General features: G+C 46.6%; 1 protein-coding gene across 6 annotated transcripts in view; it reads left to right on the top strand.

Annotated features, from left to right (window-relative positions):
* The first annotated feature begins 18,509 nt into the window (after positions 1-18,509).
* CTPS1 (CTP synthase 1) overlaps positions 18,510-23,786 on the top strand; it is a 30,485-nt gene continuing 25,208 nt past the window's right edge. For 4 of the 6 annotated variants that reach the window (XM_019938023.3, XM_019938021.3, XM_019938022.3 and 1 more), the window contains exon 1: positions 21,965-22,143. In XM_019938023.3, the coding sequence (XP_019793582.2) occupies positions 21,978-22,143 (166 nt within the window). In that variant the 5' untranslated portion in view covers positions 21,965-21,977. Of the gene's footprint in view, positions 18,772-21,964; positions 22,144-23,786 lie in introns of those variants that run through there. The other 2 variants (XM_033837027.2, XM_073791295.1) reach the window with 2 other exon arrangements.

The following is a 23,786-nucleotide window of genomic DNA, read 5'->3' as shown; positions in this document are numbered from 1 at the left end:
ATTTAAGAATCTGTTGCAATTTATTCTCTTATTATGAACAAACCTTCACTTTTATAACTGCATTTGTTAGCTATTGCTACAATTCTGCTGTGTAACATCCCAGCCCAAAATTCAGTGGCTTACAACCACAATTCTGCATAGATGCAGATCAGCTGGGGCCCTGCAGCTGGGAGCTGGGTGATCTGGGCTGGGCTCAGGGGGTTGGCTCTGCTCCATGGATCACATCTTTCTCCTGGGACCTGGCTGTTAACCAGGGAACATTCTTCTCATGGTGATGGAAAGGTCCAAGGAGGCAAGTTCCAGCTTCAGCAATGGCATGCTGTCACTGCCATCCCACTTCACTGGCCATGCAAGTCATGTGGCCAAAGAGTCAAGAACCGTGGAAATATACTCTGCTGCTTTAGGAGCCCGAATTGCAAAGTCATCCAGCAAAGAAACAGACACAAGGAAGGGTGAAGAATTGGGCCCAATAATGCAATCTCCTGTCAGACCTACTTGTACATTTGTAATTTTGTAATCTTTTTCTTAAAGAGCTCCTCCCCCCAAATTGTATGAACCTCAGGCTTCCACAGAACCTAGATCAATCCCTGGTAGCTGTGTTCTTTTGTTGGTGCCCAGGGCAGCTGCAGGGTGGCTGTTCTAACAATGAACATTCTGCAAATAAGAGCTTTATTAGTCCTTTGAAATACTTGTTCAAAGTTGCACAAATACTTGTGCAAAGTTCAAAGTCCACTAACACTCTTTCAAGCAATTTTTTTCATCAACGACAGAACAGGAAGTGCTGTTAGATTCTTTAAATAAAATTTCAATTACTGTAAGTGCAAAATGGTTGCAAAAGAGTGGTGATGGTCATTTGTAGAGGTAATTTTTTGAAATTTTTGGTCAGGAATTTTGTGTAGTCATAAAATCTTATCTAAAAATCTATGTTCATAGGATTCAGCTCAAATCTCTAAGTAAAAACTTTGAAAACATTCTATTTAGAAGTGTTTACAAATTCAACATTTGGTATATTTGCTAATTTTTTTTCAGGGGGATCCCAGATACACTTTTTTTTTCTTTTTTTGGGCTGCATTGTGGGGCATGCCAGATCTTAGTTCCCTGACCAGGGATCAAACCCATGCCCCCTGCATTGGGAGTGCAGAGTCTTAACCACCGGACCGCCAGGGAAGTCCCCTGGATGCCCATTTTATAGTGAGTCCTGATTTCTGGTGGGCAAGTCCCTTCTTCCTGCCCTTCTCAGAAGTGTCCCGTAGCGCAACAGGGCACCCTGACCTGGGGCTGGAGGGAGTGGGACAATCTCTTACATAAAAATGGGACATCTGTGGTAAAGTAGAAAGGGTGAGGGATTCAGAACCAAATTCAGATTGAATCCTAGCTCTGCTTTTCCTAAATGAGCGGCTTCAGGTATGTCAATTTCCCTTTTGAATCTTGGGTGTCGGTGTATAAACCTGGGGTGATGACCAGCAAAGGTGTCCTGAGGATCAGACGAAATCTTGTGAGAAGAGATCCTGCCACAGCGCCTGTCTGTTGACCCTGAGTGTGAGATGGAGCCCAGAGAAGTTAAATGACACACTCAAGGTCACAGGACTAGATGGACCCTGTCCTGCCTTCTCCACTGCCAGAATTCAAAGATAATTTCTAGATAAGTTAGTCTTCTCAGTTCCTTTCTCCTGTTTTCTTCCTCTCCCTTCAAAAAAAAAAAAAGAAAAATTTCCGAAAACTCACAGCACACCATAGTTCCCAATGACCCTGTCTGTTTTGGCTTTTTCTTATCTGATGGGAACAGAGTGAACTGGATAAGGGTCTGTCTAACAATGGTGGAGAGGAAGCCAGGTTTATTTAAAATCGATCTTTTTTTGGCCCCATTACCACTGGCCTTGGCTGAGCTATGGCTTGGGGCATCTGAAAGCAACCAGGTTTGCATGTGGCTTCCAGGAGAGTCCCTGGGCTGACAGTGAAGAGCCCCTGGAACTTGAGAATCGTGGAAATCCCAGTGGCCTGGAGGGTTAATTGCTAAAATCATCCCTGAAGCAGAGCCCATGTGTGTGTTATCCCCTCTGTCCCTCCTAATCCTGCCATGGTCCCTGGCATGGAGCAGGTGCTCAGAAATATTTGTTGAATGAATAAATGAACGCTGTGAGAGAGGTGAAGAGTCACCTTGAGGAGACAATTTGACCTACACTGCCAGGGGGAAGGTGGACAACTCACCAGAAGATCTGGTAAAGTCTTACAGAAAGGTTAGGAAAAGAGAAAAGGAAATTTGGTATATGATACCAAATTTGGTATATGATAAGGGTGGCATTTCACATATGTGAATGGAAAATACATGTTAGGACAATTGATGGGCCACCTGGAAAAATTCTAGCTGTGTCCGTAGCTCATTGCATATACTAAAATAAACTCCCCACAGAGTAACTATGTATAGATAACAAACAAAACCATAAAAATTCTAGAAGAAAATATTAGAGAATGTTTTCCTAATCATGGAGTAGGAAAAAAATCTTTCTAAAACATGACACAAATCCCAGAAATTATCAAGGAAAAATGGATAGATCTGACTACATAAATCTTTTTAAACTTCTACAGGGAAAAAAATACACAAAGCAAGTGACAAACACTACTCTGAAGAATATATCGATTTCCTTTCCATATGATAGATGAAGGCTAAGAACCTGATATGCAAAGAGCTCTTACAAATCAACTTTTAAAAAACGTATAAAGAAAGAAAAGTAAAAAAGAAAAAAGATGAGTAAGAAAAATAGGCAAATATCATGGGAAAATACATTTTACAGAAGCTGACATTCAAACAGCCAATGAACACACGAAGAGATGCTTGACGACACAGAAAAACCAGTCCAAGTGAAAACAACGTGATAATATTTTTCATCTATCAGGTAGGCAAAAACTTAAAGGAACCCAGTGTTGGGGAGGAGTCTCCCCAGGCTCTCTCAAATTTGGTCCGTTATTTTTGGAGAGGAATTCATCAATTCCTATCAAGACTTTATATTTATGCGTCCTTTGATCCAGTCAATTCCGCCTTTAAGAATTTATTTCATAGAAACGCTGGCAAGATTGAGCAAAGATAAATATACAGGAAGTTCTCTGAAGTATTGTTTGTAATAACAAAAGACTGGAAATACATGGGTATCAGCAGAGGATTGAGGAATTCATGGTATGTTCATACTACACAGCTGATAAAGAATGAGAGAGAGCTATCTATATATGCCAACGTGGGAAGATGCCCACAACTTAGTGCTCTATTTTGAAAAAAAGAGAGAGTTGAATAATATATATATTGTCTCTCTATATATTACTATACAGACAATTTATATATATTTAAATGTCATTATATTTTTATTTATGTTTTTAAAATGATCTCTCACTCTCTCCATATATATTTGTATATAAACACACATACCTGTATATATATATATATATGATTAGATGTGATTAGATGTATCTGGAAATTTACACACCAAAGGCAAAGGTTGAAATTCACATTTATTTCTCTATCACTTAAGATTTTTTCTCTGAGCACATGCCACTTTTGTAGCGATGTTAAAAATCATTTTTATGATTTTTGGTTACTGAATTGGTTACTGAAAGTCCGTCTCTGAGGACAGACCCCCAGCCTGCTAACAAACAGGGTTTTTTTTTGCTGGATCACGTTTCCCTCTCCTGGCTATTCGAGATTTCTCCCAAAGTATCCTGGCTTCCCTTTGCAGGTGGAGTTTGCAAGGATTGCCCTCTTTCCTGAGGGAGCCAGAGAGGCCACTTGTGTTTGCACAGTACTCACTGGGGCGAAACATATACAGCCAAGTGCAGTCCAGGTGAACCCTTAGCAACTAAGCTCCCTTGTTCAGTTGCCCTTTCTCAACGTGGTCATAGAAGCTTTCCCTTCCTGCCCCAGATTTTGAGCTCCCCCAGGGCAGACACTAGGTCCAACTTCTGTCTGTATTCCCAGGAGCCAGCACAGAAAATGTTTCCTGACCTTATTTATTAACACAAACATAGACCAAGAGAACTCACCCACTAGGCAGATGGTGAAGCCTGGCTGTAAAACTGACCTAAGGAAGGGAGAAAAGGGATAAGCAGTGGGCCATCTATGGCAGGAGGGCAGGAGGGAGGAAGGCAGATACAGCAAGTCAGTTTACCAAATGGTCCCTTTCGAGAAAGGGAGAAGGCAGCACCTCCTATACACCTCAGTTAGGGCTAATGGGGCATGGAGCTTGCCCATCTCAGGAACAGAAGGCGGAGAGGTGGGGGGACGGAGTGGGAGGTGGGACAGGCTATACTATATTCTATCCTACAAAGCCAGTGGGTGAGGATAGAGTTGGTGTTGCTGCTGCTGACAACTGCAGGGAAATGGCTTTTGTGATGGAGATAAATTAATAAAAGCATGTGGCAGCCACTCACTACAGCCCACAGGAAATTGAAAGGCTGGCTTGTAGGACTTATTTGTGTTTGTATCCCTGGTGCCAGGGCCTGGCACAGAGCAGGGACTCAGTAGATGCTTGAGAAGGAAGGAAGCTAGGGAGGGTAGCCGAGAAAGGGGAAGGGAGCAGATGGGGAGAGATAATAATGACCCAAGGACCAGCAAGCTCCTTTTTAGTTTCAGGCTATCAGGGAATGCTTTGAGGGGGTCCTGGAAAGCTGCCTCCACCTCACTGCCCGTCCTTGGGCTTTCATATTCTTATCTACGTATTGGGAGTTGGAAGAGAGAGAATGTTGGACTAGTTCAGTGATTCTGACCTGGAGTCCCAGAACCCTAGGGAACTCTCAAGATGGAAATAGGTACCATGAGCTATTTTAGTACTTCTAAATGCGTAACAGGGACTGTGCATTTGCTCAGGATAAGGGTATATGTGCTGACAGGCCAGGTATCTTTCTTTGGGGCTGGAACTCCATCACTCCCAAGAAACAGGGAGGCTATTTGATAGAGCCCACTCTGCAGGAGGGCTGACCCAAGGTAGAGCGTGTCCAGTTGCGCCTTTGGCCAAGTGACCAGCCTCTCTTGTGCTAGTTTCCTCTTCAGTGATAACAGTACCACCACTCAGAGGGGTAGGGTCGCGATTAAACGAGCTAGCACACACAAAGCGCCTGCCAGCCCTCGGCAAACGGTTGTTACTATTATTATTAATTCAGGGTAGTGAATGTGAACATCTCATGCTAATCAGAAACTCTGACTGGAGCTACAGATATTGATTAATAAATAGCAGGAAATGGATGAATTATTAACTATTTAGAGCAGCTTTTGGTAAAACAATACCTTTCAAAACATGAGAGCCCTTGAAGAAAAGTCAGGAGTGTCCACGGGGGGGACAAAGATTGAGCTCCTCTGGGGGAGTCCCCTTCCAGCTGGGGTCTACTAAAAGACTAAGCTCTCCCTTTTATGGGGCTTGGCACAATTGTTCTCTCTGCTTGGAATGCCTTTCTCTTCCCTCCCCTGCCTTGCTGCCGACTCCTATGACACCTCCTCCAGGAAGCCTCCCATGGCTCTTGCTCATCTGAGTTGGGGCCTTTCGGCATCACACTGGACTCACTCCTTTGAGGGCACCACTACACTGTGCAGTACTTCCTTTTTTTTTTTTTTTTTGAATTTTAGAATTTCATGCATTCTTCCACACAGCAAGCTCTCATTAGCTACCCACTCCACACACATCAGTGTATACATGTCAGTCTCAATCTCCCAATTCATCCCACCCCCACCCCCACCCCCAGCCCTGCCCCGCCACTTTCCCCCTTGGCGTCCATACATTTGTATGGAAAGTATTTGCAGTACTTTCTTAGACCAATGATTCTCAACGTTGATTCTGCATCAGAATCAAACTAAGGGCTGGTGAAAACAGAGATTGCTGGGCCAGAGTGTCTGATTCAGTACGTCTGGAGTGGGCCCTGAGAACCTGCATTTCTTACATGTTCACAGCAGTTGCTGTTGTTGCTGGCCCCAAGAGTCCCACTTGGAGCACCTCTGGTTTAGAGCATGCGCTCTAAGACATGAAGTTTATTCCCCATTGCACCGCCAGCAGCACCTCAGTCTCAAGTCATTATCGCATGGAAAGAGAAATCAAATAACAAGATGCAATACAAAAGACTTCCCAAGGCTTGGTGTGCTGACAACCAGACAGCAACGGTGACCCAGCTGGAAGTGTGACTGGTCTCTGAGGGCTGGAAGCGCGGTGACCACAAACGTGGCAGGGAAGACTAGAGGCCCTTGTCCTAGGTCGTAGCGCCCTCTGGTGCCAACAGCTCAGCTCTGCACCTGGAGCTGTGAGTGGACGGTTGGCAGAAGGGACCTGTTTTCCCCTCTGGACTTCGTTCATGTCACCACCAGAGGAAATGTGCTAAAACCCAGCTCTGACCCGCCACCAGGTTAAACCCCACCCATGGCTCTCCACTGCCCTCTGGACAAAGCTAAACACTCAAAGTCATTGCCCGCTTTCTCCTTAGTAAACTGCCCCTCTCTGGGGAGCCCTCTGTTTTATACACACATACAGGCCATGATTTTATGCCTTCTCATATGCTATTCCACCCAATAGGGCTGCAAACTACCTTCTCTCCCTGAGAAACGTACTCTTTCTTTAATGTCAAATATGGCCTCTTCCTGGATTCCTTCCTGGATTTTCCCAGGCAAAAGTGATTGCCTGTATCACCCTGTGCATAGACCACTACAGAAACCTCGCAGTGCATATGTAAGTACAAGTTTGTGGAGTCTGGATCCTCCTTGAGACCATGAGCGATTTCGGGGCTCCTGACTCGGCTTTGGTGTTGATGTGGAAAACTCAGCCTCTGTGCACTGGTGCCGAATTGAATCTCGGAAACAGAGTTTTTTTGGCGAAGTAGAAAAGAAAAGCTTTATTGCTTTGCCAGGCAAAGGGGAACACAGCAGGCTCGTGATGTGAAAAACTGTGTGGCCCAACATGGGAGGATTTGGTGAGGAATTTTATAGCAGTGGTTCAAGGGCGGGGTTGCTGATAAGGATCAGGGTGTGTGCAGGGCCTGCACTCCTTTAATGTGGCCTCAGGTGGTCTCCTGATGAGCTTCTTCAGGTTATCAAACTGTGACCTTCCCTGGAATGAAGAATGCTAACATCTTCCATTTGTTAGGGGTTTTAGTTCTGTAAAAGAGCTCAAAGATATTGTTATGTGTATCCCTTGAGGTGGAACCAGGACCCTGACCCAAAGCTGCACTATTGTTTCTTGACTGTTCCTCCTTTGTCTCTGCATCCCCTCCTTTCCCTGACTAGCAACTGTTCGAAAGTCTTCCATGCCCAGGAACCCCACAGGGTCCTGCTCGGTTTCAGTGCCTCATTAAATGCTAATGGAATCTAAAGAGCTGTTTTCTTACCTCAAAAATAAAATATATTATATCCCGTTAAAGCAGCGATAAATGAAATTTAAAGAAAATTAAGCAGGGATAGAAATTAATGGAGGGGGGCTTCCCTGGTGGCGCAGTGGTTAAGAATCCACCTGACAATGCAGGGGACACGGGTTCGAGCCCTGGTCTGGGAAGATCCCACATGCCGCGGAGCAACTAAGCCCGTGGGCCACAACTACTGAGCCTGCGCTCTAGAGCCCGTGAGCCACAACTACTGAACCTGTGTGCCGCAACTACTGAAGCCCGTGTGCCTAGAGCCCGTGCTCTGCAACAAGAGAAGCCACCACAGTGAGAAGCCTGCGCACCGCAACGAAGAGTAGCCCCCGCTCACCACAACTAGAGAAAGCCCGAGCGCAGCAACAAAGGCCCAACACAGCCAAAAATAAATAAATAAATTTATTTTTAAAAAAAAGAAAAAGAAAAAAAAGAAATTAATGGAGGGGGACTCTTTTAGTCAGTGTGGTTAAGGAAATTCTCACTGATGAGGTGATACTTGAGCAAAGACCTGAGCAAAGTGAAGCTCTGGACTGCACATGTTTCTGAGAGATACATGCTTCCCTGATGGTGTACAAAGGCCCTGTGGTCGGAGCAGGTTTAGCATATGCTAGGAACAGTGAGAAGGCCAGTGTTTTAAGTCAAGGAATCCAGAAGCAGATGCTAAGATGAGAATTTGTGTGCAAGTGATTTATTAAGTGCTCCCTTAGGGATGGGGGTGGGGAGTAACCAGGAAGGGCACGGGGGAAGCAGGGCTAGAAAAGGAAGCCAAGAAAAGATTGAATTCAGGCAGAATCCTGCAGAGGGTGGGCTCAGCCTGATCCCAAAGGGAGCTCTGGCTCATGAGTTACGTCTTAGAGTTTGTCCCAATCGAAGGCAACTGAGACTTTCATATTCCTATCAATCCCTGATTTAGGGTCACTCCAAGGAGATGTAAATGCTCAGACACTTTATGTGGGCAAAGTGGGCTTCAGCAGACTAAAGGCTGCCCTGCCACCCAAAAGAGCTATGGGTACTGGGTATTGGAAACAAAAGCATATCAAAGCTGGGGGCCACACACACAGTGGGAAAAGGGGATCTGAAGGGCTCTTGATGGAGCAATAACATTGTCTGTCATAATCAATAAGGTTGAAGAACAGAAATCAAGGGGAAGAATTATGAGATGAAATCTGAGAGTGAGTTGAGGCCAGATTAGGGAAACCAATATCTGATTTTGCCCAAGGAGGCAATGTACCAAGCTAAAAAGCTACATTTCCCATCTGCATCTAGGGTGGCCAGTTCTAGACACTGAGAAGTAAGTAGAGGTGTGCTGAAGGCTTCTGAGAAAGCATTGATTTCCTGATGGAGGTGCCACTTCCTCCTTGCTGCACCATTCTTCCTGCCTGGAATGTGAACCTGAGGCTGGAGCTAAAGCAGCCACCTTGTGATCATGAGGACACATAGAGGCAAATGTGAGAATAAAAGCTTCATGCTAAGGATGGAGGAGCAGAAAGACAACACCTCTGCCTATACCTAACTGCAAACTGCAGGAAAAGACTTGATCTTCGGTAAATGTCTGTCATTGCAAAGCAAGAAACAAAGTCCTTTTATAAGCTCTGTTACAACACTTTCAGGCACAGCACAAGAAACCGGTTGCAAGTTAATAGCCTGCACTTAATAGCCCAAGTCAAATATCTCACCCATTTGCAGAATCACTCAATTCACCAGCCTACATGAAAATCAGCAGCACTAAGTTTGGGGCTGAAGAAGCAAATAGAGAAGTTGCCATTTCCAAACAATCTTATGGATGCATTGAAAACATCTCAGACATAGAACCAAAGCTAATCTAGAAGCTCCAAAAATTTTGCATTGCAGCGTGACCGAATCTACAGGCATCAGTAACCACAGTCAGTTAGAAGCAGCAGCAGAATTCTCAGAACCCAGTGAGGAGGAAGTAGTCAGAGGTAAATGAGCACCTTGAATGGACAACACCAGGTGAGTATGTGGTCTCCTGGGGTGGCTGCAACAACACAATGTCAAGGCTTTACTTCACAAGTTCATTCCCCAAATCCTGAGATTTCAGGAGCACATTCTTTCATTCATAGAAAGTTAACGTCTGTAAAGATTTCCTGAATTCCACAATCAATGATATCATCAAAATGGTGAATTAAAACCCAAGGCTCTCAGCCATGTATATTTTCAGCCTTATGGGAAGAAATAGGACAATAAAACTACTTTCTGCTGTTTCATACAGAAATGGGTTGACTCTCCAAAGAGAGTTTTATCAAGACTTTATGAGCTGAAAAAATAAAAAGGAAATGTAAAAATTGTGAACCAGTCTCGCTTTACAATTTTTTTTTTGAAGGATAGTAATTGGCTTCAAAATATGACTTACTTAATTGACATTTTTTTTTTTTTTTTTTTTTTTTTTTTTTGCGGTACAAGGGCCTCTCACTGTTGTGGCCTCTCCCGTTGCAGAGCACAGGCTCCGGACGCGCAGGCTCAGCGGCCATGGCTCACGGGCCCAGCCGCTCCGCGGCATGTGGGATCTTCCGGGACCGGGGCACGAACCTGTGTCCCCCGCATCGGCAGGCAGACTCTCAACCACTGTGCCACCAGGGAAGCCCTTAATTGACATTTCTGAGTCTAAATGAACTTGATCAAAAATTATAAGAATCCTAGGAAAGTATCTTTGTGTAGTCATGAGTTAACGCAGCAGGCACGGGTGGCCCAATATTGCACATTGCCAAGGTCTCTGGGACTAGCCCTTGACCAGCTAGCTCCTGGAAGATGACCCTTTCACTGTCATAAACCATAACCATGAATATACCACCTTTTCTGAGTTCTGTGAGTCCTTCTAGCAAATCATTGAGCCTGAGGGTGGTCTTGGGTCCTTCCACACAATATTAATACGTGCTAACAACATTTATGGAATCAAAGAAAAATTTTACTTTTGGAGAAGTGAAATGACTGGGGAACTAAGTTGGAGTTATTGTTTGAATCCTAAAGAAAAATGATTCAGACTAATAGAGCATTGTCTGTGTAAGTTGGAAGAAATTTTCATCATAATTTTAAAGTACTTAACTTGAACAAAGTACTATTGTATTCTAAAGACCTTTATATTATTAAGAGAAATTTCAACATTATGTTTTTCAGTGAAAGAAAAAGCCGAACCACTAGATTTAGAGAACGATTGCATCATTAAAGTAAAATTCAAAGGATCCTAATTCTATTAAGAACAAGAAAGGAGTTTCTGACAAGTGGGGGAAAAATGGTAGATCTCATTGCCATTCACAGCATCTGCTTGTGAACATTTCTTGTCAATGGTGATATTCATGAACTCGAAGAGACCATAATTGCAAGAACATAATCAGGAATTTTGTGGCCATTTCAAATACAGAATCTATTATAAAATGTTCATGGAAGCAAGCTGATTTCTTATCAGAAATTTGAAAAGATGTTATTTGGAAGTTTTCTCCTAATTCAGTGGTTACTATTTTCCTAAATACTTTGTATTTTATTTCTTTTCATAATTATGTACTATCCAGAAAATGTAATTAGTATTTTCACCCCGTCCTATATACACATTCCCAAATCTTGAGTACACCCTGATGTGTCATATAAATACTGTCATTTTCTACATGTTCCACAATGTGAAAAGCATTGGGAAGCACTGAGTTAAAAGAGTTTGTTATTAAGAAATTCAAAATAATGGTGGCTTAAAAATATAGAATTGTATTTGCCCCCAGGTAACAATCCACCTGTAAGCCATCCCGGGGATGGTGTGGTGGTTCCTTAGCTCTTCACCGGCACACATTCTCTCCAGCAAGAAGGTGAAAGAAACTATCCTCTGTCTAGTTTCACATGTTTCTTTGTTGGGTTCAACACAGATTGTTAGTTCTTCCCTTACCCGCCCTGCTTTCGGGCCAGGGAGCATCTCTCATCAGATTCAGTAGTCTTGGAGTCAGACAAACATCTCTGCTGATTACAAGCTGGGGATTTGGGCAGGTGTTAATGCTTCCTAAGCCCCAGTTTCGTCATCTGTAAAATAGAGTGAAGAAGAGCATCAACCCTAAAGGGCTGCCTTGAGAAGTAAATGAGGGATGCAGGTAAAGCAGTCAGGACTGCGTCTGGCATCTAGCATGTGCTGATGGAGCTCTGGGCTTCTCTGCATCCTTGGTACCCAGCATGGAGCCCGGAACAGGTGGGCTTGCATCAGCATTGGTTGAGGTGAGCTGAATTGAATTAGACTCAGGGGAAGGACGTTAATTCTCCAGTGCATCAGGCCTGCCCTGTGTGTGTAGCTGGCTCTGGCAGCCACAGAAAGTCCTAGGTGAAGATTTTCAGGAACAAAGAGCTGGAAGGCAGGGTAATGTGCCCTGGAGGGCTAAGGATGTGGGCAGGGTGATGATAGCATCTGCTACACCGGATGATGCCATTTTTATGTTTTTCGAGAAAACTTAGGTCTGCGTAGACTGTAAATTTTGTCTGGGATGGGGAAGGGGAAGGGATATTACCAGAAGTGAGCAGTGCATGCAGAAGAGAGTGATTATCCCTAGGCCTTAGGTGGAAGCCAGGCTGTGGTGGACTTCTGTTTTCCCCCCAAATCTATTCTCCACTTTTTCCATAGTCGTAAGAGTTTACCTGGGCAGATGGTCACCCTGCTAGGGATAACATTTCCCAGCCTCCCCTACGGCCGAGACGTGGCCCTCTGATTCTGTTCTGACCAGTGGGATGTGACAGAAAAGGTGTGGACAACTTCTCCATTATTCGCTTAAAAGGAAATCGTTTTCCCTTCACTTCCTTTCTTTCCCCACTGCTGCAGGAATATGAATACAGACACGGCAGGAACCCGGCCTTGACCACGCAGACGAGGATGACACCCTTGGGAAGGCAGAGTAAAAAGATGGAAGGAACCTGGGTCCCTGGATGACCAGTCTATCAGCCAGGACCACTCACCCAAATGCTGTTATGTAAGTGAGAGAGAAATATTTGTCTTAGCTAAGCTATTAGGGTGTCTGTCACGGAGGCTTAGCTTCCTGTCGGCCGGGGCAAGGTGGCCTTTGATTGAGGCAAGAGAGCACACCCTGGGCCTGTAGGAGTGGAGTGAGCATTCAGAACCCTTCACACACTGGCTGTGGAGGAGGCCTCTTAAAGAATGCAGGTGTTGACACTGGAGAAGCGAGTTATGCCAGAGAGGGAGGCTGTGAGGCAGAATGCAGACCTGAGGCCAGCGCTTTCTGGAGAAGGTAGGAAAGGCAGGCTGGGCTCGCTGGAGAAGAAAGAGGACCTTCACGGATGAAAGCAGCGTTTCCCTTCTGCCTGGAGGCAAGGCCTGGGAGGGCTGTGGGGAGGATTCACTGCAGCTCCGCCGCCCCCCCCGTGCCCCCCTCCCGCCCCGCCAAGCAGTGACAAGACTTAGCTTGGACTCCGAGTGGCTATGGGCACGGGAGCTGCCAACCAGAATGGGAAGCCAGGGTCTGACAGGGAATGAAAGGCAAAGAGCAGAGCCACGACTTGGAGGCATTCAAAATTGAAAGTGACAATTCCAAGTGGAAAAGTAGAGGGTGTTTTAGCTGGGATATGCATTCAGTGGAAGGAGAGCCCCAAAGCTACAGGAGCATCAGGCTAGACAGAATTTCCTTCTCTCAGCCCGTACTCCAGGCACGAGCAAGCCGGGTCTGCTGTGGTACCCCCGGAGCCGGCGTCCAGCCTCCTTCCGAATTCTTGTCCCCTGCACTCGAGGTGTTCCAAGTTTTACTCTCAACTTGGTTAAAGTGGAACCATATTTCCTGGAATCCCTTTCCCTATAGAGTTCCGTGTGAGAGAGGGTCCAACGGAGGGATTGCTGTGAGGATTGGGGGGTAGAAGCTCAGCGGCACCATTATTGTCTGAAGGTGACATGGTGACAGATGCAGACATGCTCGGTGGGGTCCAACTTGTCCTCTTAGCCACACTCAGTTCCTCTCCCCAAATGCCCACAGTGGCCCTGGGCACACCACCAGAGGCTTGGGCCCACTGACGTGTAGCTACCCGAGGCCCCAGCTCCCCACAGGCCTCTGCACAAGCCCCCTTTCCCAGCGGCTGGACATGCCCTGCTTCTCTGTTTCCCAGTAAGCTCCACGTTGTCCAGTTTTGATCATTTTCTAGGAGGATTTGTTACTGACTTCTCTGATCCCCCTTCTCCCCACTCTGGACCTTCACTTCCTCAGCTCCCCGTACAGTTGTGCAAGGTCTCATTCCTGTAATAATCCCTCCTGCCCTCAGTGTAAACCAACTTGGTTCTCAGTTTCCCCACTGCTGGCTGGGGTTTTGTCTCTGTTAAGTTTGCTCAGTTTTCATTCATTCATCTAATTTCTTGCTTCCAAAATGTTTACTCCTGGGGGCTTCCCTGGTGGCGCAGTGGTTGGGAGTCCGCCTGCCGATGCAGGGGACATGGGTTCGTGACCCGGTCCAGGAGGATCCCACATGCCGTGGAACAGCTGGGCCCGTGAGCCATGGCCGCTGAGCCTGCGCATCCGGAGCCTGTGCTCTGCAACGGGAGAGGCCACAACAGTGAGAGGCCCACGTACCGCAAAAACAAACAAACAAACAAACAAAATGTTTACTCCTGTCATCTCTCCTGTTCTCCCCGCCTTTACGTGGATTTATGTATTTTAAAAAATCATTTCTTGGGCTTCCCTGGTGGCACAGTGGTTAAGAATCCACCTGCCGATGCAGAGAACACGGGTTCGAGCCCTGGTCCAGTAAGATCCCACATGCCACAGAGCAACTAAGCCCGTGCGCCACAACTACTGAGCCTGCGCTCTAGAGCCCGCAAGCCACAACTACTGAAGCCCGTGCGCCTAGAGCCCGTGCTCTGCAACAAGAGAAGCCACTGCAATGAGAAGCCCGCGTACCGCAACAAAGAGCAGCCCCCGCTTGCCGCAACTAGAGAGAAGCCGGTGTGCAGCAACGAAGACCCAATGCAGCCAAAAATAAATCAATAAATTAAAACAAAAAGAAAACCCCCCCACAATCTGTAGGTGCTATGCTTCGGGAAATCCAGGCAACAACAGAAACATGGGGGAGAAAGATGAACCCCAACTCAAGGGAAGGAGGCTGTCCACATGAGTTACTTCGGGGACGTGAAGGCCAGGCTGAAATGTGACTTTAGTAAGACAAAGGGGATATTCCATCAGCGGTCTGTGTGAAGATCCAGATGTGAGAAAGAGAACAAATGGCATGTTCAGGGTACTGGAAGAGTCCAGTGTGGCTGGAGCCTAGGGTGGGTCATGTGGCTAGAGGGGTAAACTGAGGCCAATTTTCGCACAGCCTCATACATCAAAGTGAAGTTTGACTTTATCCTGAAGGCAATGGAGTATCACTGAAGAGAAAAAGTTCCTACCCTTATTTTTCCTTTGCTTCATTTTTCTCTCATATTTTACACACACACACACACACACACACACACACACACACAAATGGCCTTAAATCCGTTCATGAACAAAGTGAGGGTATAACCATCTAATTCGCCAAATAACATCATTAAAGAAAGCTTAGCGCTCAAGGGAGGAAAATCCAACATAACACATTCATGCTAAAACAATATATAGCCAGTAAGAAAGGATACAAACATGTGCACAGAGTGTCTCTTGAAAGATAAACAAGAAACTGGTATTAGTGGTTGTCTCGAGGAGGAAAACTAGGTGGCTGGGCATAGGTATGGGGGGGAAGGCTTTGACTGTGTATCCCTTTTTACCTTTTGAATTTTGTACTGTTTACATAGTTATTAAAAACTAAGTAAAATGTAATTTTAGAATAAATAACTCCAATCTGGTAAAAAAAAAAACCCCAAAAAACAAAAAACAACAAATTTTAGTCAATAGTTGTAGGCTCTCTCCTGCCCCGTTTCTCCAGCAGATAATCTACCAGAATGCCAGGCTAGGATATTAATGTGAAAGTGAAAAAAGTAACTCAAAGTAGCCTTGGCTAGAAAACAATAAGCAAGATCTGGTGATGGATAGAATGAGGGGTGCAAAATGGAGAGAGGATTCAAAGTGAAACTTTACATGTGCTCTTGGGAGGGCATTCATGCTTTTCAGTCTTGGCTTTATCATATGAAATACAGCAATAATGGTGGCATGTGTATCACAGGGCAGTAGTGGGAATTAAATATGCTGGGTCCTGGTTATTAAAAGGCCAACAAGACTGTACCTGATAAGGGAACTGAGACACAGAAAGGTCAGGTAACCTCAGGGAGATTACAATCTGGTGTGGAGGAGACAGACAAGCAAGCAGTAGGCAATGTGAGCACCCTGTGAGAAGCGTCTCAAGGTAAGCGAGTGCACTACGGGAGGGACCTGCAGGGGGCGTGCTGCCTTAGGTTGGGCTCCCTAGGAACCAAGTCTGAGATGCGGTTCCCGGGTAATAATTGAGGAATGCTCTCAAGTGCACCCTGTAAGGGAATGAGGGAGGCAGGATAGGGCAGGAAGAAGCTGGACAAGAGGTGTGTTTAGCTTAGGGGTTTGCAAACTGGCCTTCAGACCAAATCTGTATTTCTGTAAAGAGTTGTACTGGAACACAGTCACACTTACTTTGTTTACGTATCACTTATGGTGGCTTTTGGGCTATGAAGATGGAGTTGAGGAGTTGTGACCGAGACGGTATAGCTCACAAAGTCTAAAATATTGACTATCTCTGGCCCTTTACAGAAAGGTTGCAATCCGTGGTTTAGCTGAGTCTAGCCTCAGCCTGATCCCAGGGGGAGCTCTGGAGCACGAACAGCATCAAAGAATCGTCACAGCTGAAGACAAGGTGCGTGGCCTTTTGTACATTTGCGCAGGGCAGACTTTGGGACCTCGTGCTTAGAAGGGCCCCAAAACTGGAGATAAGGAGAGAGGTCTAGGCTGGAAATACAAATTTGTGAGTTGTCAGGATACAGATGGTATTTAAAGCCTAGTATTTAAAGTCTGGTATTTAAAGCCTGAATGAGATCATCCAGAGAATGATTATAGGTGGAGAAGGGATCTTCTGAGCCTTGAGGCATACCGATGTTTAGAGGTCAGGAGGCGGAAAGGATCTAGGAAAGGAGATGCAGAAGGAGAGGCCTATGAAATAGGAGAAAAACTGAGAAAGTGGTTTCCTAGAAACCAAGTAAAGAACACATTTTAAGGAAGGAGTGACCAAGCTGTGACAAATACTGTTAGCGAAGTAGTAAGTTTAGGGGCAGGATGTGGGGACAGGATGGTTGCACCCAGAAATCCACAAGGAGTCTGTGAGCTCAAGGTGGGTGAGAGGAGCTGCCCAAATATGCAAATACACACACACACACACACACACACACTCACATCATGCATATGCAGCCACACTGGTGTCTTTATCTGGGGCTAGTGAGTCTAGGCTGGTATAGAGACGAGGTGGGGGAAGGTAGAAGTTAATTTTTAACAAGAGCAGTTTCAGTGGAATTACATGAGCAACAGCCTGACAGAATGAGTTCAAGAGAGAGGGAAGAAATTGGAGACAGCAAGCATAAACAACATTTTCTAGGAGTTGTGTTGAAAAGGGGCACAGAGAAATGGAGGGATAGCCAGAGAATTACGTACAGTCAAGGGAGGGGTTTTGTTTTAAGACGGGAGAAACTGCATCATGTTAGTGGAAGTGATCTAGGAGAGAGGGAAAATCGATGACGCAGGAGGGGAGAACTACTAGCGGGACATTCTTGAATTGATGAGAGGATATGGCACTTGAAGCAATGAGAAGAGGCTCATGGACAGTTTGTCCACAGCACAGAAGACAAGGCAGAGCTTGTATGCACAGACGAAAGTAGGTTGATGGATAGGGTGGTGGGAGCTCAAGGAAGTTCTCTTGATGGCTTCTATTTTCTCAATGAAATAGGAAGCAAGACCATCCGCTGAGAGAGAGTAGAGGTTTACAGAAGGAGAGGAAAGGGTAAAGTGGTCACCCAGTAGAGTGGCTAAGTGAGGGGCTAATTTTATATCTTCTACAGCTCCTTCGTTACTTCGACAAGTATGTTCTCAGTGTCTATCATGTCCCAGGCACTTTGATAAACACCAAATGTTTCTTGAAAGAAGTGTGGCTGTAAAACACCGGAAGCATGCTTTCGGTCTGGAGCTGAGTGCAGCTTGCAGAGCGGGAGAAGTGGTGATTCAGATAGAAGAAGCCAGAAGCCTCTCTTTGGGGCCATTGCAGAAATCTCCTGACTGGTTTCTTGGAATCCATTTGGTTGAGTCATTTTCCTGAAACACAAGTCTGATCATGTCACACCTTTTCTTTACATCCCGCAATGATGGTATACAAGAACTTGTGACAAACTGCTTCTAAGGAAGAAAACAGAACACTGGGATGCAGAGACTTACTTTTTAAGTATACACTTGTATAGTGTTTGGAGAAAAAAACATATATTCACTATTCAAAGCAAAACCAAGCCGCCTCCTCAAAAAACTTTCTATGGCTTTCCACTGCCCTTAGGGGGAAAGAAAATCCTTGGTCTATAATGCTCTGCGCAGTGTGGCCACGCCGTATTGATTTCTCTTCCTTTGGCTCTCTCCAATGCAGCGACACTGGCCTCCAACTCGGCTGGGCGACTGAGGCTTTCACACCGGCTTTTCTTTCTGCTTCTCTCATTCTTACTCCCATCAGATGAGGAAGGAGCCAGCGCCCAGCCGCCGTCTTGGCCTTCCCTGTAATAGAGGCGGAGAGTGACACTGTCGGCATCCCTTGGTTCAGAGGGCGCCGCGTGAGAGAGAGATGGGTTGGGGTCGCACCACCTTGCCCACAAGGTCAGACGGTTCAGGGACACGGTGTGATGGATCTCGCCTCTCCTAGAAGGCCTTTGCGGGGTGGGGGGGGGGGGTGCTGGAGCCAGGCGATGGATTTGCCAGGTGTGAGTCAAAACATGGTCTCCTCCCCCTCAAAAGAGGAAGCCTGAACCACTGGCTGTGACAAAGGCTACAAGGCAAAGACGCCATGACCTGCCCCGTCTCGTACCTCTTGCGTCTGCCGGGCGACAGCAGCGCTGGGAAATTGATCCGGAGAAGCAGGCAGCACTACTAGCAAAGCGCGCCGGCCTCGCGCCGGCGCACTCCGGACCCTGAGGCCGGCGCACCCAGGTCCCGCCCTGGGGCGGGCCCGCGCCCCCACCCCGCCCCCCGCCTCTGCGTGCGCACCGCCTAGAGCCCGCCTCCGTGAAAGACTGCCCGGCGCATGCGGTCGGGCTGGTGCACTGGCTGCCGGGGGCTCAGCGTGAGCGTCGCCCTCTCAGCTCTTAAGCCGACGGCAGGATTTAAAGCCGGCCTCAGGTAGGCTGACTCCAGGGATCCCGCGGGAGCTGTTCTCCCGTGCAGGAGTCGGAGGCAGGAGCAGAGCCCGGCGCGGGACAGCCCCACCGCCGGTGACAGACACAGCTCCCACCAATCAGGGGTGAGGTGGCCCGCCGGCCTGCCCAATGGGCTGCGTGCCTAAAGGGAGTGGGGCGGGCGGCCAGGCCGGCAAGGAGCCGGCTCCCGCGCACGGGGCCGCGTGGCCGGGCGCCGCCGGGGAGACCGGCCGCGGGGGGCGTGGGGCGGCGGGGGAAGGCCGCGGGTGCAGGGCTGCGGGTCCCGGCAGCGCCCATTTCAGCGCGGCCTGTCTCGCCTGACCAGGGTGCCAGGGTGGCTCGTGGGACGGAGAGGGCCGTAGAGGCTCGGGAGCCCCCTCTGCCCAGCCAGCCCCAAGCGGCTCGGCGGTCGCCGCTCCATTCGGACTGCCGCGGCCCTCGCCCTCCGGCCTTAAGGCACGGCCTTAGCTTCGTTAGAGGGGGATCAAGGTCCGAGCCACGCCCGCCGCGGTGGGGGATGGGCTCGGCGGCCTGGCTGCGGCCCCCTCCGGCGCGCCCGGACTTCGGCGGGCGGAGGGGTCCTGGGAGCTCGCGGAGCCGGACGGCCTCCAGGTGCCGGGGAAAGGTCGGCTTCGGCCCCACAGCTGGCCTCCTTACTTACCGGCCGCCCAGAACGAAGATGCTGCATTTTAAAGAAGTTCACTACGTGTGCGTGGCGCACTTACATCCACACTCTATAATTTTGAATCCTCAGCAGTCCTGTGACACAGGCGATGCGGAGATTCTCAACCCCGTTTAACGGATGTGAGGACTTGGGCTTCAGGCGGCTTCTGTGACTTGACAGGTCCCAGTACACAAGTGGTGGAGCTGGAACTGGTTCTCGGCATTTAATAACAACATCTTTGTTGTTGTGTCATCTTTGATGAATTCCTTTGATGCATCTTGATTTCTGTTACTTTTGTGCTTGAAAACCTTCCCATGTCTCTCATCACCTTCAGACTAAAGTTCAGATTGAGCACTCAAGTTGCCCCATGATTTGGACCCTTGTCTAAATTTCCTATTTATTTCCCACCATCTCCGCCTCACCCCCTCACCCCCAGTGTCTTTCCTTGGCCCTCCCTCTGTGTTCTGTAGATAGCTGTACCTTCCTGTCCACGCTGTTCCCTTTCCCTTAAAGGCCGTTGCAAGTCTCAGGTCAACACAGCAGCAACCATCTGGTTCCTCTCCTCCCTTCACTCCTCTCACCTTTCTCTGATGGGCCATAGTCCTTACCCTGGTCTTGCTACTGAAAGCTTTCTGCTCTCCTTTTCCATTTATACCTGTCACACATCATCCCTCTGCTTCCTACCATCACTGGATTACTCATTTATTTGTAAATGTTCTGTCTCTCTAAATGGACTGCAGCTTGAGCTGTGGGCCCAAATCTGAGTAATTTTTGTAGTCCCCGAAGTGTCTAGCACAGTAGCACTTACCTACAGGGTAGTCCATACATGGGGTGACTGGGTCCCATCAGCCTCTCCTGCCTGGCCTCTTGAGTACATTAGAATATTTATTGCAGGGCACTGTGGGGGACTGCAGGCATCTCCCCTAAAGAGAGGTGTTGTCTTCTTAGAGTAAAATTGGGGCCAATCAAATGCAAATGGATGAGATGAGTCTTCTATAGAAGTAACCCACTCTATAACCCACGCAGGATGGCTGAGGAATTTCTGGAACATCCAAAATTTAGTCAGTGAGTCCAGGGTATAGTCTCAGGGATATGCCTGGTTAGGATGTCTCTAAAATGTAGCCAGGTCTGATGTTCACATGTCAATAAGGCACTGTTCAGCTGTGAAGTGACAGAGCAGTGTTTCCCCCAAATATTAGGGACTTGGGGTCAAACAAGTTTAGGGAAACTGCTGACTGTATATCCCTTTTGGGAGATCACAGTGCACATTAGCTTATTAAAGGCTCCCAGAGGTCTTGCATTAAAGAAACCAGTTGACTGTTTAACCAGCATTTCTCTGATTTATCTGTCCATAGAGCCCTTTTTGGGTATCCCACGTGCATTTTGACGAAACCGAGGAGCATGCTTTTGGGAGTGCTGCAACAGAATAGAAAGAGCAGGACATGGTTGGGTCTTTTCCTTGCTGTCTGAGGGGGGAAGACATTCTGAGCGTTCTCATCTCTTTGCCAAGTATGTTGATTCCTGCCTTGGGCAGGAGCAGAGCGGAGCAGGGAGGTGGAATGCTTCAAGCAGAACTGCCCAGTTTCCTTGTTCCCTTCTTAGCTTATTTTTATTATAATTTGGCTTCACAAGAAGTGTTCCCAGAGGAGGAAAATGTCCCAGACCATATGCCAAAGCAAGCATTCTCTTCTCCTTGTGATTGTGTTTCTCATTTTGATCACATTCGGGTGTACTGACCAAATGCTATTTCTGAGCCTCCAAAACCGGGGCCAGTGATCAATTCTCCCTGGCGAGCCTGTCGCTGTCTGTCTGCTCACCTCTTGCCCCTGCTGTTCTTGCGTCCATCCATCTCTTTTATCTCTCGTGAAGTCTGTTTCTTCCATTCCCTGCCACAACTGTCCGGCTCTTAGGGTTTAATTTAATCTCCCCTCTCCTTGAGTCCTCTGCCCATTATGTGCTCAGACTGGTTTATTGTCGGATGTCCGTTTCCTCCAATATATATAGTCTCTCTTCATGGCATACCTGGGAGAGATTGCTGGCAAGGAGCAAGTTATTACATTTCAGAAGAGAGCTACCTTTAATTAAAAGACCTTTAGTTTTAACTGCTACTCCTTTTAAATGTTGAAGTTCTTTTATGCGGTCTTCTATAACCTAGAGGAGCTGTGTGTTCTTGGTGATAAATTTTAGTTTAGCCAAAGACATTATCTCTTTCATGGGGAATTGGAGTGCTCATCCAAGATTGAAATTTTTTTCTCCATGTAGGGAAAATAATGAAGCACCTGCCTGACAACCCAGTGTCTGGCGGCAGTGCCAGCCAGCATTGGGGGCATAATGTTCTATCAACAGAGCTGGCTTTTTTTTTTAATTATGTTGGCTCTCGAGGTTGTTAGCTGTCAAAGTTTTAAACAAAAGCTGTATTATTTAATTAGCAGTTGTTTTTCAAGTCATACTTGACTAAAGCCATCGAGTGATCCAAGAAACATTTGTTAGGATCCCATATAACAACCTTCCAAAGTCATGTGACAGATAGGGAAACCGAGGCTCCTAGAGACTTCATGGCTGGTAAGTGGCAGAGCCAGGATTTGAACCCAGATCAGTTTGATTTGTTGAGGTATGTTTTTTCTTTTTCCCAGGTCAACAAGTAAAATGAAGTACATTCTAGTTACTGGTGGTGTCATATCAGGAATTGGAAAAGGAATCATCGCCAGCAGTGTGGGCACAATACTCAAGTCGTGTGGTTTACATGTAACCTCCATTAAAATTGACCCGTATATTAACATTGATGCAGGAACATTCTCTCCTTATGAGCATGGTAAGCAAAATGCATTTCTTTTTTCTTATTTAAAAATAATTATGTAATATGTGAGAGAAATTGTCAGCCCCTGGAAATTGTGTGTATTTTGCATTCCATGACCTCCACTTCCTGCCTTCTGAGAGGGGTCCTTAGCATAGCAGAGTGATGCTTTTCTCAGTTGGACAGAGAAGAAGCAGAAATCTTAATAGGCAATGGAGTGATTAGAGTTCAGTGGTTTCTGTATTAGGAATGATATTTTAGGTAGCTGAATGAAAGTTTGTCTCTTCTCTTGAAGAAAGATATCTGGTGACACAGTAACTTTCTTCAGATATTTGAGAAGAGGGATTATGTTTATACTTTGTGGCCCCAATCTTTAGGAGTAGGATGGGTGGATAGAAGTTGTAAGGCCATGGATTTTGGCCCAGTGTAAGATCTTTATAATAGTAAGTGCTCTCCAAAAGTGGGGTGAAGATTTTGTGAGTTCCCTTTGCTAGAGGTGTTCAGCCAGAGGCCAAAGGACCACTTGTAGGGATTCAGGCAACGGATAGATGTTGAATTTCGATGATCTGTATGCTTGAGATTCTGTTTTGCTAACAGAGTTTGGATAGTAAAAACAAGCATCCTTCGAGGTGAGTGAAAAGGAGAAACCGTTAAGGTAGGGTAGGGAAACAGCACTATACTTCTTTGTTATTGCTGATTACTACCAACTGTGTGATGAGTAACTGTGTCTGAATCGCCTAAGAGTAATTTCTTAAAATTGGGGGTAGATGTACTATTGAGACATGTTAAAAAATACTTCTCAAGTATTTATTTATTTGTTTGTTTGTTTCTTTCTTTATTTTTGGCTGTGTTGGGTCCTCATTGCTGTGCACGGGCTTCCTCTAGTTGCAGTGAGCGGGGGCTACTCTTCGTTGCGGTGCGCGGGCTTCTCGTGGTGGCTTCCCTTGTTGCGGAGCACAGGCTCTAGGTGCGCGGGCTTCAGTAGTTGTGGCACGTGAGCTCAGTAGCTATGGCTCGTGGGCTGTAGAGCTCAGGCTCAGCAGTTGTGGCGCACGGGCTTAGTTGCTCCGCGGCATGTGGGATCTTCCTGGACCAGGGCTCAAACTCGCATCCCCTGCCTTGGCAGGCGGATTCTTAACCACTGCACCACCAGAGAAGTCCCTCAAGTTTTTAAATTGTTTTCATACTCCTACTTTCTAATGTGAAGTAAAAATCTATGAGTGTCATCAGAGCAAAAATCTTTATGTAATAAATAGTGTCAGGAAGGATGGAAAAAATTGGAGTAATATTTCGGCATTCCTTAGAGCAGAGGATGAGGGAAAAAGAAGACCATTTTTACTTTCCTATTTTGGGGCTTGTCTCCCATTGTGATGGTAGGAAGGCCCCGTCTGGGGCAGAATTTCTAGAATGACACTTCAAGGAATGATTGTTAAACAAAGGAATAGGAGGTAACTTGAGCAATTTCACACCTTTGTTTTGGACTGAAGTGTGGCCCAAAAGCCGATTTTTATAATCAACACGACTGTAACATATATACCTTGTTTAGGTTTTTGGATCAAATCCTACTTTTATCACATTCAAACCTTTCTCCGCTCAGGTAGGAGACCTGAGACAAAAGTTCTTTTTCTTTAGGTGGCGGATGCCATACCATGTAAAGTTCC

The sequence above is a fragment of the Tursiops truncatus genome, chromosome 1 (genome assembly GCF_011762595.2).
Source record: "Tursiops truncatus isolate mTurTru1 chromosome 1, mTurTru1.mat.Y, whole genome shotgun sequence".
Taxonomy (NCBI): domain Eukaryota; kingdom Metazoa; phylum Chordata; class Mammalia; order Artiodactyla; family Delphinidae; genus Tursiops; species Tursiops truncatus.
The sequence above is the reverse complement of the archived record's forward strand: the minus strand, read 5'-3'. Positions and strand labels throughout refer to the sequence as shown.